Source organism: Pleurodeles waltl, chromosome 6, assembly GCF_031143425.1.
Source record: "Pleurodeles waltl isolate 20211129_DDA chromosome 6, aPleWal1.hap1.20221129, whole genome shotgun sequence".
Classification (NCBI taxonomy): domain Eukaryota; kingdom Metazoa; phylum Chordata; class Amphibia; order Caudata; family Salamandridae; genus Pleurodeles; species Pleurodeles waltl.
In genome coordinates, this window is record NC_090445.1 from 1,069,277,693 (window position 1) to 1,069,296,123 (window position 18,431).

General features: G+C 43.6%; 1 protein-coding gene across 3 annotated transcripts in view; it reads left to right on the top strand.

The window, feature by feature from the left end:
• Nucleotides 1–18,431, top strand: part of LOC138300551 (alkaline phosphatase, tissue-nonspecific isozyme-like) — a 229,167-nt gene that overhangs the window by 126,562 nt on the left and 84,174 nt on the right. For all 3 annotated transcript variants that reach the window (XM_069240081.1, XM_069240082.1, XM_069240083.1), the window contains exon 5: nucleotides 15,811–15,985. In XM_069240081.1, coding sequence (XP_069096182.1) covers nucleotides 15,811–15,985 — 175 coding nt within the window. The remainder of the gene's footprint in view (nucleotides 1–15,810; nucleotides 15,986–18,431) is intronic.

The window sequence follows — 18,431 nt, forward strand, 5'->3', positions numbered from 1 at the left end:
AGTTTAAATTTACTAATAGTAATTTTACAACTGTGGAAAATCTGCATTTGGGCCTCACAACTCCGCACAAAAAAAGAGTACTCCGTGTCATAAGGTTACTAATAGTAAAATAAAATTTATAGTTTGGGACTACCAAAAAATAGTAAACTTGCACAAAAGTGTAAGTTTACCTTTGTGAATCGGCTCACGTGTACCTGATATTTGACCTGCTGTAGCTGTAGGCTAATGTTCTGTTCTTGCTGGTATTCTGACTATAGCTCTGCTCGATGTAAATGATGTGGAACTGTTGACATGGACAGAGAACCACCCACCAAAACTGTTGACGTGTTTACAGATACAAAGTGGGCAAAACAGTCTCAACTTTAATGTCACCAAGCTGAAAGTCTTGGTGTTAAGCCAGCATGAAACCATACAAGAACAAAGTCATAAAACTAGAACAAGTGGATGTTTTGATAATCTTACCATCAGCTTTGCGTACACTGGAGTGGGGACTGACCGTTGCTAGAAAACACAGCTGCAGTCCTGAGGAGGGTTAGTAGGTACCATGCTGAATGTGCTACAGTTACCACAATCGAAGGGTACAGACCTGAGAGCATTGCTGGCCAGGCACACTTGAGGGAGCAGAACTTTAGCGGCCAGCTGTTGGCCTTTTTGGTGCTATAAGTTGTCTCTAAGTCTCCTGCCTGTTACTCCACCGGCCATGTGAGGAGCTGATCATGGCATCAAGGAAGTAGAGATGCTGGCTATTATAAGGCCATTGATAATGTGTGATATGGCGATGAGTAAGTGGAACCTAGAATATGACTGGTTGATTTAATGATTATGGAGAGTGTTCTGCGGCCTGTTTCATAAATATCAATGGTTCATTTACTAATACAAACATTTCTGAACTGTGGCATCCATCCAGTCCATAAGATCAACGTCAAGAGTTAGACATGGGTAAGTTGATTCCTGATCAAAAGTCATTGGCTTCCAGAATCTTCCCACACCGAATGATCCCGTTACATCTACATATCACCAGGAAATTAGTGCTAAAACCTCAGAATGACGTTCCTGGAGGCATGAAACATTCTGAGCACGAATCCATTTTGTCTTTATTATTTTTTCTTACTCCTATATCCTGGCCCAGAATGGCAGAGTTACAGCAGGGTCTTTAGGCTGGAAACCACCAACCAGACGTAGATGAGCTGAGGCTTGAACTTTATGTGCAAGGTCCAGATGCAGGTATAACACCAGAATTGTAAATCAGGTACTCTCATGTCAGAGGTGCCCTGGGCTGGAACTAAGTTGAAAAGAAAGCCTGAAAAATAAGCAGCACAGGATCAAATGGCTCAGCAGAGCAAACCAGAGGAGCTGCAACAGTGTCTCTCCACTTCACGCTGAAGTAGATAGAATTGAGAAGGAAACGTCTGACTGAAAGAAACATTCACAAGAGTCTTGATGGATGAGTAGGGCTTGTCCTTTGCTAATATCCTTACTTATGATGGATTGGTCAGTTTCATTAGTTATTTGCGTAGCTTGATATCTTTTTCCAGAAACCAGCTTGCAAAAGGACACTGCATGCCCCATCATATCCTTAGGTGCCAAGACCATAAGTGCAGTCACCACCAGCGCAGACATAAGGATGATGGCAGAGCAGGAGTGGTATGTCTTGGGCAACAGGCTGTGTATCAGTGCAGAGCACATGAGTGTCGTCTCTCAGTGTTGGCACTAGTACATGCTGGAGGATTAGTACTACGACTACCAGTAATATAACAAGAAACTGTAATATTGGTATCACCAACTTGTGCAGAGTAGTCCCCAACTTGACTCTATGTGCCTATACCAGGGTGAGCCGTGACAGCCACAGTGGGCATGTGCCCTATAGTAAAACATAGATTCATATGTAGAACCGAAACTCTGGCTAACTTGTAGCTCATCCTCTCTGGCTAAGATAATATCACGTGAAATTTACATTAGGGATATCCTCGGTGTAAATCGGACATAAATTGATTTACTGGCACTACCTTGGACCTGCACTGCCTACCATTGAGTAACAATAGATTTCAAGAGGTAGGAATGATTCATTTGCAAAAAGAAGTAATTGGGACATTAACCGCAGGAACTAAGCACTGTAAATAAGTTTCATTATTAGCCATTTCAATGGCTTTCAGCGAAGGTAGAACTGATGAGTTTGTTCTTTCGGAATTTAAACATGTGACCTGCTGACCATTGCAACTCAGATTTAAATATGTTTTATTCCCTACACAAACCCTCATTCCAATGGTAGTTGAAATGTCAGTTTCCTGGACTAAATGCAGAATGGTCACTATGCTTTGATTCCAGACACAGGTCAGGGTCAGCATCCTATTTGGCTAGGGTAATTTAGATCCAGCTAGGGCTCAAATAGGTGCAAAAGCAGTTTTCACCAGTTTTAGAAGTAATTTTTCTACTAAGGCTGCTTGCTCCTTGTTTGCCTGAGGTCTTTCTCAGCTTTTAGCTGGTGTAAAGCACTGGTGCCCACTATTCATTATTCTTCAGAACTTTTTCAAATCATTGGGGCAGTGCTCCTACGGGAAGGTGTAAGGACACTCTTTAACTTTTGCCGTCAGGGAATTATTTTACATTATGATACCTGTCCTAACCTGAGCATTCGTGCCATTTCCAAGGTCAAGCAACTCAGCAAATGCATGTGCTTATCCATTAAATAAAGGCTGTTGTTGTCAAAGAGTGCACACATCAGACTTAACACATATTTTCATATAAAGATGAATGTTACACTTGGCTTGAAAGTCAGTTGGTATGAAACAGGCTAATGAAAGGGATACTTTAAGGTCATGTCCACCAGACCTGCAGGTTTCCTAGCCTAATGCCCGGTATAAGGTCATTGACTCCGTATCCATGGTTGGTATTCTTGGATATTTCTCTCAGGGTGAACCCTGAATAGCAATATGGCAGTTTGCAAAGTGGGCTGTGCATTTTCCACCACAAGAAAGATCCCCGCAGTGTCCTTTCTGGCGTTTGTGCTGCCATGCATGTAAATCGATATACTGTACACTGGTGTGTGCACACCCAAACCCACAGGGAAGGGAGAGGAGACGTAGTATGGTGGGGTGAAGGACAAACTCCAGCAGTCATACCCAGAAGTGAAGTGACCAGACCAAGTGTCTGGTGGCCCATGGGTTAAGAATTCAGAAACTATTTGAAACCTGAATTTACAAAGCCAATAGCTGTGGCTTGTGCTTGCCTACAAAGCAGCACACTGTATACATGCATACATCCTCATAAGAGCACATGGTACACACCTGTGGAGAAGCGTGGCTCAATGGTTAGAGCGGCAGACCCTGAAGCGGAGATCTGGCTCAAGACCAGGGTTCAAGTCCCGCTTCGGCAGGTCTTGGGCTCAATTCCCCTTGACCAGATAATTCTCGCCTCGGTGCCTAATCTAATTCATGGGTCCCACTCTGCAACTCTGGGCAATAGCTTGCTTAATCTCCACAACGGCCCCAACAGTGCTTGGATGCCTGGCTTCACCCTGGGGGTGCTCAGGAGTGGGCGCCTCACAGGGAAAAGCCAGGAGGGGTTCCATAGCGGTATGAGTACAGCGCCTTGAGACCCTAACGGGTGAGTAGTGCGCTATACAAGTGCTAATTTACATTTACATTTTACCCGCTCAGGTACACATACTAACAGGAATCCATACACACGGACACCATCACCAGAAATCAACATTAATACTGATGCAGTGCAGATGTCCCTAAGCAGCTTCCCCAGACATTTCCTGGACAGGGCCTGGAAAAGCAGGGGGTAGGTAGTGTTCCCATGGGAGCAGAAGGAAGCACACTATGCAGAGGGGAGACCACACAGGCATGGAACACTTGGGGTTCTAATGGTGTACCCAAGAGAATTGTGCTCAGAGAGCAGAATGTTACACACTAGAGGACCGCACACACCAGAAACAGATGAATACAGACGGAGAATGTTGCAGACACGAAAGTGCAGTGATTGCAAGGATAAAATGGAGTACATGGGAAAGTGGGGGTTACAGGACGGAGACTGGAGCTGACAGGAGGTAGATAAGGATTTGATTAGATAAGGAGAGTGAGGCACATGAAAATTGTGCACATTGGTTAGAATGGATTGTACATATGGCTTCTTGGCCACTATTTAAGGAAACTATGCTAAAAATAAAATGGTTACTTATCTGTGGGAGTAGTTTTGCAGCTTGAAGAATCTTCTGGATTCACATGCAATCTGTCTCCCTCCCCAGAAAAGAACATGAATTCATGAATTTGCAAGGAGCGGGGTGGTGGGGTTATGTTGGAGTGGGTGGCTGGGGGACATCAACACACAGAAGGAGAAGAGGATCTCCAAAGGAAAAACAAGTGTGAACATGTGGTCCTTGCAAAGGAACATCTTGTGTATACCTCTGACGTTATCGGAGAAGGGACCTAGCACTAAATGGTCAATGAATCGATGATGCCTAAAAAAAAGAGAATAAAAAGACAAGACAATTCCAGACCCATCCAGTAGTTGGCGGAATACTGCACAGGTTGTGAATAGAGAAAATATTTCAAGCTGCCTCCACTACCCATACAGCGAAGTAACTGTTTCATTTTGGCAGTGAGAAAGGACAACTAATAGTGGTTGTTGGTTGAACAATTTTTGTAATCTCTGAAAATCTGGGATTCCGAAAGGGGTTCTCATAGAAAATCCAATTGTGAAGCAAAGATGAACAGTCCTTCTGTAGAGTGCACGGACTAAGTTGAACTTTTAGCCAGAAAATCTGACCACAAATTGAGAATATGTGTAGATCTCTGAATGTAAATGAGCATAACTATCCTCAGTCTAACATCAGTGAATTTGTTTCTAGTTTGGAAGTAGCAGGTTGGTCTCCATTCTTCCTTTACACTCTACATATCACCAAGCCTTATTGACTCCAGAATCAAAACATCTCACTTCTTTCCGGGCTACATTTAGCCAATACCCATTCAGGAGGATGCCTTCTGGCTTGACCTGATTCGCATCTGTATTTCAGAGGGCCAATTTGCTCAATCTTATAGATATTGAAATGTATGTGGATTGCTTCCAAAATGACATCTTGTTTTTTCAAAGTCAGTGGAGGAACACAGAGAGCACTTGAAGGAGGTATGCAAACGTTTGAAAGAGAATTGTTTGACCCTCAGGAGTGAGAAGTGCAAGCAGTTCCAGAACAAAGCGGAATAGTTGGGACATTCTGAGTCTGGAGAAGGAATAGCGCCAAAAGCTCGATTGTCGATGCTATTCAGAAAGCATCACCTCCTGACAAGGAGGAAAATGCTGTTATTTGCTGGATCATGCGAGCACCACAGTAAAGTTGTAATTCATTTTGCGGAAATTATGGAACCTATGAGACTATTAGTAATTGTAATAAGAAAAAATACTGAGCTTTATTGTACAACAAAAGGCTCAGGAAAAAATAAACACAGGTATTACTTACACACCAACTCTCAAACATTTCTTTGTGGCCAAAGAATGTGTGCTAACAGTTGACACCAATTGATAGGAGGTAGGAACAATTCTCTCTCAGGGTGTTCGGAAACTGGAATGGAATGTACCATTTGCCTCTGGGACATTGAACGCCACAGAGCGGGTATATGTTGTGATTTAGAGGAAACTGGTAGGGCGTGTGGGGGCTCCTTGAGCATTTTCAAAATAATGTGTAGGACAATTAGTTACTTCTGTGCACTGACCTCAAATCTCTGTCCCTGTGAAGAGGCTGGAATGTGACAGGTAACGCCCAAGTTGCAGGAATATTGTTTTCTTGTGGAGTATGTACCAGGAAAATTAATTGTGACCACCGACTCTCTGTCAAGGTTGCCCTTAGATGAAGATGTTACTGGTAGTGAGGTTTTGAATTAGACCAACAGAGTTATAGAAGTTATAACTGTTTTGGGAGAGGTTGTTTCTCCTGTTGTGAAAGCTGTTTTTAAAGAAGAATGGTAATAAATGAGAAAGGCTGATTATTCAGATTGCTGTGCAAAGGGGTGGATAGCAGAAGACTGGCCAGAGTGCAGGGATAGTACTCCAGAGACACTAGTGTACTGGAAGGGGCCAGGCAACTGGAGGTAGAAGGAATGTTACTATTCAAAGCAGGTAAATGTGTGCTTCCTGTAGCAATTTGTGATAAAATTCTGAGTATGGCTCATATAAGGCACCCATGCATATCTTCCATGAAAAGATGAGTGAGAGAGTACTTCTGGCGTCAAGGCTCAGATAAAATAGCAGACAGGTGGAAGAGAGAATGTGTGGAGTGCAGTAATCGTGATAGAGTGCTAATGGCCAGGAAGGCTCCTCTCACTCACGCTCCTTGGCTAGGATGACCCTGGGAAAACATTGCCTCTGATATTGGGACATTTTCAAAAGTTGACTAGTGACTTCCGGCTTGGTTTTGGTGGACTACTGCGGAAAGTGGCTGGAAGTAAAATTTGTGTGCAGGGCCACTACTAATATAGTGATTGTTTTTTTTGTTGTTTATTTTTAAAGAGGTTTCAGTAGAGGACAATGACTTACAATGTTATTGATAATGAGGTGCAGTTAATGTCATGGGAGATGAACAAGTCTATAGCGAGTGTGGCATCAAGCAAGTAACATCAGAACTGATTGACCTGCAGTGCAATGATTGAGTAGAGAGGTTCAGTCCTGTTCTCAGGGAGGATTGCACCATGTTGGCACACACTTATGGGCATGGGTGGGAAGCGCATGTTTGCGATAAGATGTGGTTATTTTGTGTCACATTGAATACTCTCACTGGAGTGAGTAACCTTCTGATTGCTCAAGTGCATTGAACCTGTCACTAAGGTGAACCCACAGGCGTTTACAGAGGAGATTGGTCCCAAAGGAGTTGTAAGTTGTGACTGCAGACAGAGAGCTTCTGAGGTGCCAGTTAACTAAGAAAATATTAAGAAAGGTTTGGCCAAGGAAAACGGATTATGGCTTCAGATTTTAAAGAAGGGGATTTGGGGAGAATTCTCAAAGACTGCATAGTGTGGGTATGCAGTTATGGAGTTGACTGGGAAGTATGTTAGCTATAAGATATGGTTATGTCATGTCATACCACATACCCTCAGGATGTGAACCCCTTCCAGTTGCTCAAATGCAGAGGACCTGTCAATAAGCTGAACCCATGGTGGTTTAAGAAGATTGGTTCCATAACAGTTGCAAAATGTGGTTGTGGACAGGTGGCTTCTAAAGTGGCAATTAAACAAGAGAAGACAAAGCAAAGGGATGACTGAGAAAATCAGGTTGTGGTTTCAGTCTTCAAGGAAAGAGACTGTGTGAAAATTCTTAAGGCTGATTGGGTCACCAAAGGCCTTGCAAGTTTCGCAAGGCGATTAAACAGTGAAGGTAAGTTCTCACAGTGTGGTCGCTCAGGATGGACAAGTTTGAAATATCATGCTGGTTGTGAACTGTAAAGAAACACATTGGTCCTGTGAGAGTTATTTGATGAATGTGGTACCTAGTTGCATCCTTCTCAGGATTTGCTTAGAGTTGAGAGTGGTACTTGTGGTATCAACCTTGGTAAAGGTGGAGTGTACTTTGTGGTGTGACCTATTGAATCGGGTGTGTGTGTTGATTATTGTGTGTATGGCGATCCTTCAGAACCTGATACTGATTCTGCCATGGTGTAATATAATGGCAGAGTTAAAACTCCTTCTGTAAAACCTATTTGGTGCTAAGTTTCCCATTCACAGTGTTTGCTCCTTCTAAGATTTTTATTCTTGGTCATCGTCTTTTTACATATTACATTGTGTATTATATTATTGTTCAGTGTTCCGTTCCTTGGCCTTTCTTGCGTGCCCCTTGTTTTCTTCTCAGAGGGGTAGGTGTGTGTGTCTTCCTACCTCACTGTTATGTTGTATCCAAACAATGCTCCTACTGTGTGGGCCTTTGCTGATAAGATTAGTTTGTGGACAGCCTGCACCCTCAGCTGGGCACTGTGCTGAATAAAGAACCCTTACTGCACCACTCCCTTGTTTTACTACCCGGTTGTGCATGTTGGGAGCAGGACTAGCATGCCACTGCCCTGCAAAATCTGCACCTTCTCAAAAGTGGAAATACCTGGTCCTTCTTATTTGTAAAGATGCGCTAACTATGAAGATGGTAGGCTGCTGCCCAACTTCCAAGGACTGCAGTCCCACTCAAGTACTTTGAAGAACTACAGCTCCCCGACCTGCTTGGTCCCTGCTCCTGTTCCTTCCTAACTCATCAACTCACGCATCCTGTGGATAGGGTGCTGTCAACAGGAGCAGTGCCACCCATTCTTAATTTGTAGAACTGGAAGCTATTTCCAACTTCAAAGAGCTACTACTTCAAGAGACGTTTTAAGGTATGACCAAAGTGGGCTCTGTGCCAGGGCCCCAATCCTTCAGCGAGCCCCCGGATAGAGCCAGCTCTGTTCCGAAGAGAGTATTGGCCTGATGACCTTGAATAATTCTTAAACAGATTGTTTTAAATACCTTTTACCTGTAATATATTTTAAATTTGAGTGATGTGTGAGAGTCTATTTCGGTCATTTTGTGCTTAATGTTTCATGCAACATCCATAAAAAAGTTCCTTTAAGATCAAAACAGAACCTCATGTTTGAGGAATGGGAGGGTGTCACAGAGAATATATGCTGTAATAGTAGTGAGCTGCTGCTGTGTTACAATATTATAAACACACGTCACTATCCCTGATTATTAGATGTAAACAGATTTAGGGGTGTGCCAGTGAACTGTCAGTGACCTGGCCAAAGGGGGCATGAAAGAGCTGAACCTGGATCATAAATTCAAAGCTGGTCCTAAGAGGGGCCCTAAAATACACTTAGCTCAGGGCCCCCAAAGTCCTTAAGATTCTTAATATGTCCCCGATTACCTCATATCCATAACTCATTTATAGACCCTTTTATTCTGTGCTGGGGGTGTGTAGTATTGTATTCTGGTCACAGACTTTTCTAACTTTACTCATAATGATCAACTTTGCAGTGAAGGGCTTCAGTTCTTCCTAACTTCGGATGTTAATAATCCACTTAAAGTACAAACTGTGCTACGACAGTCTCAAGGTGGAGGGACCCAACCCATATGGGTTAATATTATATTTAAACATTAACCCCTGCTAATTAATCTTTTGCAGCATGAATCCTTTTCTGGATTCACATGCTGTGCCTTATTGCGCCATCTAGTGGTTGGGCCTGGAATTGTCGCTTCTTGTTTTTTTTTTTTTTTCCTCTTGGGCATCGTCAACCACCATTTGGTGCTTGGTCCGTCTCCTGTGTGACTTGAGTCGGAGCACCAGAAGTTTCTGTGGGTAGGAGCCAGCTTCAGATTCTTTTTTCTGCCTCTATGTCTGGAAGCAAAAGGAGGAGCTCTGAGGTTTTTTGAAACAACGTAAAAAAAAAATCAGGAAAAATCCAGGCAGGATGTTGAAAAGGCATTAGAAGTGGAGAAGAAGAGGTGTCAACTAGAGGCTGAAATGGCAGTGCTCCTACTATGCAAAAAGGAGTTCAACGACGTGGTAAAACAATTCAAAATCCCACAAAACCTTAGACAAGCACAGACATCGAAGAGGAAGAGACTGCTCTAGAGGTGCCGACAACCTCTGAGCCCCATGAAGAGGAGGCAGTGGAGACTTTTTATGACCCTGTAGGGGAAGAAGCAACAGAGAGCTTAGAGGACAGTTCGAATGACCCCGACACAGAGAGCCCAGAAGAGGAGGTCGACAGCTACCCTTTGAGGCCTTCACCTTCAGACGGCACCACAGTCTACAACAGCATAATTAAGAGGGCAGCAGAAACATATGGTGTACCCTTAGACGAAGAGAAAGGAGACTCTTGCTTCCTATTAGAAACCCTCATGCCATCAAGCAAGGGGATTCTGTATCTCCCACTGCTACCCATCATACTGCACCAGGGAAACAAGGCATTCAAAGAACCTACTGCATCAAAAGGGGTGACACCAAGACTGGAAACAAAAATAAACCTTCCCTGAGGAACCCCAAATACATCCAGGGGAACACAGTGGCAGACTTTATCGTTGTCACTACTGGAAGAAGGAGGAACAATGCACATACCTCCAAAGGCCCCCTCCTGAAAGGGAAAGCAAGATGCTGGACATGGTAGGGAGAAAGATGGAGAGAAAGGCAGCAACACAATGGCATACAGCAAAACTCCAACACCCTCCTCAACAGATATGGCCATCAGCAGTGGGTCGAGATTAAAGAGCTAATAAAAGGCTCCCAGAAGAGGATAGGAAAAGAGCAAAATCAATCATCCAGGCGGGGAAAAACATTGCAAACACCTGCCTAAAATCAGCGCTGGATCAGTGTCGGATGGGCCGACACAGCCAGTCGACAAATGTGTACAGGGACAACCCTGAGGAGGCATGCATGGCTCAGAATCTCCAGTTTCAAGCCCGAAGTTCAGGCCTCCATCATAAACATGCCCATCAATGGAGATGCCTTGTTTGGCCAAGAGGTAGAGGGGAGGAAACACACTCAGAAGACCCCCAAGAAGGGGACCTTTTGCGACAGGGCAACTGCAGAAACAATAGCCCCAGAGGAGTACACAACAGACTGGCCAACAAACCGGATACCAGCAAAGGCAACAGCCCTTTCAAGGTAGAGGGAGAGCGAGGGGCCAACCCTCCAGAGAAGGAGGAATATCCAAGTGACTCGTAAATATCCCCAAGCCCACACACAACACCGGTGTGGGGGGGGGGGCAGAATAGCCCAATACCCACAAGAATGGGAAAAGATTACCACAGACAATTGGGTTTTAAACGTGGTACGCCACGACTACTGTATAAGAGCTCACAAACCCATCAACACCCAGTGTCTAATTTGAGCTAGTGGTTTCCGGTGCGGGGCACAGGAACTTATTTTTGAGGGCCGGCACTTAGTTTTCTGCATCAGGCATTTATTGTGAGAAAACGGCACATTTGGGGAAGGCAGAGGAAGAGAAAAACCCACAAATGTCACAAGGGAGAAAGCAGAAGGCTGCAAGAGTGAGCTGAAGGGGCAGGGAGTGGCTATGAATGGATTAAAGAGGCCTGAGATGGCTTTAGGATTACTCTGCCTCAGTGTCTGCGCTCGCACATTTAATTGCAGCAGCCGCATGTTTCACGGGAGAGCTTTGGCCACCGGCACGTTTTTATTTACAAATTAAGCACTGCCAACACCAAACCCACTAAAGAAGAAAAGATATCAGAGAACAGAACTGGTACAACTAACGAAAGAAGTAAAAGAACTTCTGCAAAACCATGCAATAGAAAGAATACCAAAAGGGGAGTTAAACAAGGCAAACTACTCACCCTACTTCCTGGTACCAAAACAAGACTTAATACTAAGGCTGATCCTGGACCTCAGGTTTATAAACAAATTCATCCACACACCACATTTCAAGATGACAACCTTACAAGAGGTAATTCCACACCTACAAAATGGGGACTATGTGGCAACCATAGACCTAAGGGACGCCTATTTGCACATACCTATGAATCAAGCACACAAAAAATACCTCAGGCTCGAACTAGAGAAGGTTCACTATCAATTCAAGGTCTTACCCTTCGGAATAAAGTCAACACCAAGGGTTTTTACAAAATGCCTGGCAACAGTAATGGAATTCCTAAGAAGAAAGGGAATTCATGTATACTCCCACCTGGATGACTGGGTAATAAAAGCAAGTACAAAAGGGAAATGTCAAAGGGCTGTTCAAACAGTGATCACAACCCTACAAAAGCTGGGTTTCAGCATAAACCACAAGAAATCATCTCAAGGCCTAACTGGAGAAGATTTTCCTTGGAGCCAGACTGGATGAAAGGAAAGCACATGCATACCATACCCAGAAGAGAGTGTAGGCAATCAGAGAGCAAACTTGTCTTTACCAGAGGGGAGAATCTCTGACCGTGAGGACAGTAATGAAGCTAATGGGAATGATGGCATCATGCATCCCCCTCATAACCCATACAAGACTCCACATGCAACCATTCCAGGAATGGCTAGGCAATAACGGGTCACAAGCCACTGGAACTTTGGCGGATCTAGTGGTTGTAACAGAGAGAATACACAAGGAGATACATTGGTGGGTGTCCAAAGACCAAGGGGAGACTTTTCAAGACGACAATTCCATTGGTGACCTGCACAACAGATGTGTCTCACAAGGGATGGGGAGCACACACAGACAACTTGAGAATTCGAGGCCAGTGGAGCAAGGCAGATGCAATAAAACACATCCTTTTCCTAGAGATAAAGACAGTATTAGCAGCTCTGAAAGCTTTTCAAATACAAGTATCAGGTAAACCCATACTAATCCAGACAGACAATACAACAACAATATTCTACCTGATCAAACAAGGGGGCACAGTCTTTCACTGCAAGCCAAATAGCGCAAAAAATATGGAAATGGACGATACCACAAGGGCAAACAGTCCACCTACTGGAAAAGGACAACATATAGACAGACAGACTGAGCAGACAGGAAAGCAGCACACACAAATAGGAGATAAAATAAAAAAAGTCTAGAAGAAATCTTCAGGATTTGGGGCACACCAACAATCGACTTGTTCACATCAGCAGAAAGCAAAAAATTCCAACTCTTCGCCTTTAGGTTTCCACACCACCAGTCCGAGGAGAATGCCCTTTCACTAGACTGGTCAGGGAGATTTGCCTAAACCTTTCCTCCGACTCCCCTAATACCAAAGGTTCTAGCTAAGGCCCAGCAACCAGGGATGAATCTCATCCTACTAGCCCCACAATGGGCCTGACAAACTTGGAATTCGAACCTACTCGAGCTGTCCAAGGGACAAATGATCAAGATCAAAGTGGAGTGGGACGTGCTCACAATGGAAAGGGAACAAGTGTTCCACCCGGAAGCAGCAACACAGTCTAACAGCATGGTGCCTGAATACATAGAATTCAGACACCTAAACCTACCATCTAGGACCATGGAAATACTAAAGGAGGCTATAAAGCCAACGACAAGCAAATGCTATTCATCAAAATGGAAAAAATACCTCCTATGGTGCACAGAGAAGAATATCTTGGAGACAATATCAGGACAGAAAACAGTAATAACCTATCTTACACACTTGCTGGACAGTGGAATCAACTACTCTTCTTTCAAGGTACGCTTGGCAGCAATTCTGGCCTACACCAGGGGAGCTTGTGTAAAGGTTTTTACAAAGCACCTGTTATAAAAAAGGTTCCTGGAGATATCCAAACGAATTGCCCCCAAGGAAATCACCAGCCCCAACGTGGAGCCTGAACACTGTATTAACACAGTTGATGATAAAACCATTTGAACCTATGCACTAATCAGAACTCTGGTGTACCACATTAAAAACTGCTTTTCTGATAGCAATCACATCGCTATGAAGACTAAGCGAGATTCAAGCGCTAACAATACAGGAACCATACATGCAAATTCACAATAACAATGTAGTCCTCAGAACAAATCCTCAATTACTATCTCAGGTGGTGAGCAAATTCCAGGTCAACCAAACCATCCAGTGGCCAGTTTTCTTTAAGAATCTACAGACACATTTGGAAAGGTCATTACATACCCTGGATGTGAGAAGAGCACTAATATACTACCTAGGGGAGACCAAACAGTTCTGTAAAGTGAACCAAGTGTTTGTTTCATATGCCAAATCCAGTAGGAGGTCACCCGTCACAAAGGGAACTGCTGCATGATGGATTGGGGAGACAATCCAAACATACTACACATCAGCTGGCAAATGCCTACTTCACTGCCCTAAAGCACACTCAACAAGGAAAAAGGGTGCAACACTAGTATTCAAGGCATATGTGCCCATGGACACTATCTGTGTAGCAGCAACATGGGTGTCCCCACACACGTTCACAAAGCATCATTGTGTAGACATTCAAATGCATAAAGAAGCTCAAGTGGGACTGAAAGTACTACAGCACCTGTTTGCAAGTTCATCATTTCCATCCCAACCATCCCAAGGAAGGGGAAACTACTACAAAATCTAATGCACAGCATATGAATCCAGAAAAGGATTCATGCTGCAAAACAAAATGGTTACTTACCAGTAGGAGTATTATTGCAGCCTGAAGAGTTTTCTGGATTCACATGCGACCCACCCACCTCCCTGGAAACGAGAACAGGACAAACAGGTGGGAAAAAGGTCTTGTGTATATAAAAGCAAACTGAAAAACACACAAGAACGGAAAAAGAATCTGAAGATGGCTACCATGCACAGGAACTTCCAGGGCGCCATCTGAGGTCACAAAGGGTATGGACTAAGTATCAACTAGTGGTCGACAATGCCCAAGAGAAAAACAAATACAAGAAGAAAGAAGAAAAAGACCATTCCGGACCCACCACTAGATGGCGGAGTAATGCACAACATGTGAATCCAAAAACTCTTCAGGCTGAAAAACTACTCCTACTGGTAAGTAACCATTTTGTTTCTAGGTGAGTAGCACAGACTTATATAAACTTGAAAGTTAATGTGTCCAACTTTTACAAATGACATCTTGAGCCATCACAATGTCCCACATTTTTTCTCCGTTGTAGTTAATGCCGGCCAAACTCACCTCACAGGAGATGGACAAAAGAGATTGCAATCCCAAATTCCTCCTGACATTTCCTGTCTCCCAGCAGAGAGAATAGTCCTGTTATGCAGGGCCCTTTCTGGGCTAGAATCCTGATTCTCTTTCTAGAAGATAATTGCAGTGTGAAAGGTAGTGATTCAACACGTGCACCAGGTAAAGAGACTTTCAGTGAACTGTCTTACCATTCCTACTCATGTTAAAGGTTTTATCTCTCAATGGGCAGTGTATCTCATAACTGTGCCACACAGTATCTGAATTCCAAAGCTACTACCCTCTCCTTTTGTAGGCCTTGACTCCCTGAGGTTGCTACCCTTGAAGAGTCAAGGGTACAAAGGGAATAACTTAGGGCCTGATTTAGATATTGGCATATGGGTTACTCCATCACAACAGTGACGGATATCCTGTCTGCCGGAATCGAAATCCCATTATGTCCTATAGCATTTAGATTTTAGCGGATGAGATATCCATCACCGTTGTGATGGAGTAACCCATTTGCCAATATCTAAATCAGGCCCTTAGTTATTCAATTGAGTGCAGTTGTACCTGAGACTGTGCATCATCAGTGTTAAATGACAGCACTACCACAGATGCTTCCTAGTCATCACTGACAGCTCGAGGACCAAGAGAAACTACATCTCGGAAGCTAAGCGTAACTAGAATAGTTTCACTGTACTACAGAAAGCTCAGTTCTTTCAGGAAAGCATCAATTTTTGCCTTTGTAGCTTTGGGGGGTTGCAGTGCTCTCCCTGTTTCTGCACTTAGATTGATAAGGTCTGCCATTTGTAAGGTGCATTCCTTGGTGCAGGTCTCATTCCAGCACAGTCTCAGGACACTTCCACAAGCTAATGGAATTCTCTTGGACTGAGGTTCAACTGGGTCTGTTTGACCAATACATGTGTGTATATATATATATATATATATATATATATATATATATGTTACTATGGCATTTGCTCATACGGTCATGCAGAATTAGTGTCTTCAAGTGGACCACTACCTATAGATCCAGTATCCTGTATGTGGCTGGTAAGTGGTTTCTTTATGTGTAGAAATTAATTTAAAAAGAATTGTAGCTGCTTTGACTTTGGTGCCTTATGTGTTGCTTTGACATGGTCAGATACCTAGTACCCTGTTACTCATCAGTTTGCAGCTCAAGCCCATACATGCCTTTTTAAAGTGATGCATTGTCGGGCAGTGGACAGCTGTGCTTATAATCCGGTTTGTTTTTCTTTATAGACATACAACACTAATGCTCAGGTGCCAGACAGTGCAGGTACGGCTACTGCCTATCTCTGTGGGGTGAAAGCTAATGAAGGTACGGTGGGGGTGAATGCTGCTGCCGTCCGGGGCCAGTGCAACACCACCCAGGGCAATGAAGTGGATTCCATTCTAAAGTGGGCGAAGGCGGAAGGTGAGTGTATGGAAGAGGGTACGCCATGGTGCACCATCTTTTTATCCTTCTTTAATTGTGAAAGTTCGGAACAGCAAAACATGAACGTAATAGGGGGCAACCCCTAAAATGTACTAAAATACTGGCTCTGTATGGCTGCACACAAATCTGCTTTTAGACCAATGCTGTCCCTTAGGAGCATCAGTGTTGCCTGACTTTTAATAATTACGGGCAGTGGTAGGTTATTCTACAACTGTCAATCAAAGCTTCTGTCAAGGTCATTCTGATCTGGAGTTCGGGCTTGGATTTCAGTCATATTTCAAATCTGTGTGAGGATATATATGATTTGTGCACACCTGTGACCCTTTGTGGCTGAGGTTCTGCATATGTGTAACTCCATAATTATCCTTCTAGATAATTTACATTTCATTGACATGGGGATCCAAAAGTCTGTACTGTCTTCTGATCTCTGTTCTATTTGGTATTCACATATTTTTAATTAGACTTGACTGGGACAAAATAGAACATGATCAAGTGGCAATTAATGGTAGACAAGTTGGATTTAAGCTAATTTTCACAGCTTTCGGTTTTGGAATGTGTGGGGTCTTATGATGTTGGTTTTGGAAGTCAACTTCCATCTGCCTTTTGAACTTGTGTCTGATTAATCAGTGTGAGGTCTTTCATTGTGTCCCCATGAAGTCAGCGGTGACTTCGCACCCACTGTAACAAATCATGTTATTTACCAGTGGTGTTCTGGGGACACATAACAATAAACTGTTACCACTTAGCTTTCTCAAGATTGTGAGTTGGAGCAGTCGAAATCATTCTCATGGAGCTGGTGTGAGGTTATAAACCCCAAATGCAATTTACACATCAGTAACACTCAATAAGGTAAATGTCCAGCCAGTTTCTTTACTTTCAAAAGGTAAAAGGTTTAAGAGCAATAATATACACATAGAATCACAAATCACAGTGAAAACCAGCAGTCTCTAGCATCTTCCTAGATGGAGATCAGACTCGAACATTAGCATAGCTCTGAACTGTTAAGCGCTATAATAGTTGCCATTTGGCATTGTGGCCCATGTTCGTCTATTGTGGATGTTTACGATCACCCTGTGACACTCCGAGGTGGAACAGAAGCCAAAACTAACAATCGCTCTCTAGCACTTTGGATACTGAAATACCGTAGCAGATACAAAGACCCACACTGCAGTGGTTAAAAAAAATTCTTGAGGGGTTTGCTTACAGTCATGTGATTTTTGATGGTTTTTTTAAAAGGGTTTCAGCCTTTGCTCACGATTGTTTTGTTGCAACGGGTACAAAACCTCAGATGTATTGACCAGTGTACCTGTGGACCCACTGCTCAAAGAATGAAGTGCCTATCTGTGTGGTATCTGGTCAGGCTGTTAGTTCACTCTGGGTGTTCCTGAGGGTGATATTCTATTTCAGGGGATGGTATCTGTTGTGTCAGGATTTTCTAGTGGCAGGAGATTCCAAGACAAAGACGCAGGCTAAGTTGACTTGATCTATTTATGTGGGGACTAAGATGATATTTTCAAAACTGCTTGGGCATGAGTAGAAATTCCTATGGTTCCGGTGTCTGGGGATCTACTATAACTGCCATAACTAGGTCCTTGGTTCAGGTGCGAAAGCTGAGAATATCTAAGAACTAGGGGCAATCAGAGATTACGACACAGGCTGCCTAAGTCATAGAGATTTTCAAGGCTGGAGCATGCTCTCCATGGGCTTTCGTTTAAGTTTTGAGCAACCCATGCTGGAGGTCTACTTTTGTGGTCAAATGTCTGGGACCTACCTTGTATCTCAGAGGCCTGCACAGTCTTTTGGGATGCTCTCAGCTGGATGCATGTCACTCCTTGTAGTTGCGGTCCAGCCACTCAAAACAACACATTGGTCAGCAGCAACATTGCTTCCAGATTCTTCCCAGACTTTGTCCCAGTCTCAAATTGTAAGGATGGCAACCAAAAGGGATTCCATTACTCGGTCTTCCATTCTTCAGAGTTACACTGGTGCCGGTCTTTGAATGAAAGATAAATATTAACTACTGGATGTGTGAGAGGGTCTGTATTCATCATCCCTCGGTGGCCTGGTCTTGCCAATCAAGTTTTGTGCATCCTTCAAATCTTAAGGGAGAAAGGGGCTCCTCCAAACCTGGGTATACATGACCTTAGCATTATCAGCTCATAGCGAGGTGATGCATTATTTCAGCGTGTCCTGAGGTGGCTGGAACTGCCTGAGGTCAAAAGGGTATTGACCTTAGGCAGGATTCCAGATCTTAAAGAATTCAGAATTAGGCAGGAACTGGAGAAGTGATGAGATTCACACAAGCTGTGGAATTGAAGCTATCCTCCAATGGCTGGTGTTCTTCCTCACCCCACCCAAAGAGACAGATGTTTTGGGTAGGAGAGCAAGAGAATGTGTACATGTAGGGTTGCCACCTTTCTATGAA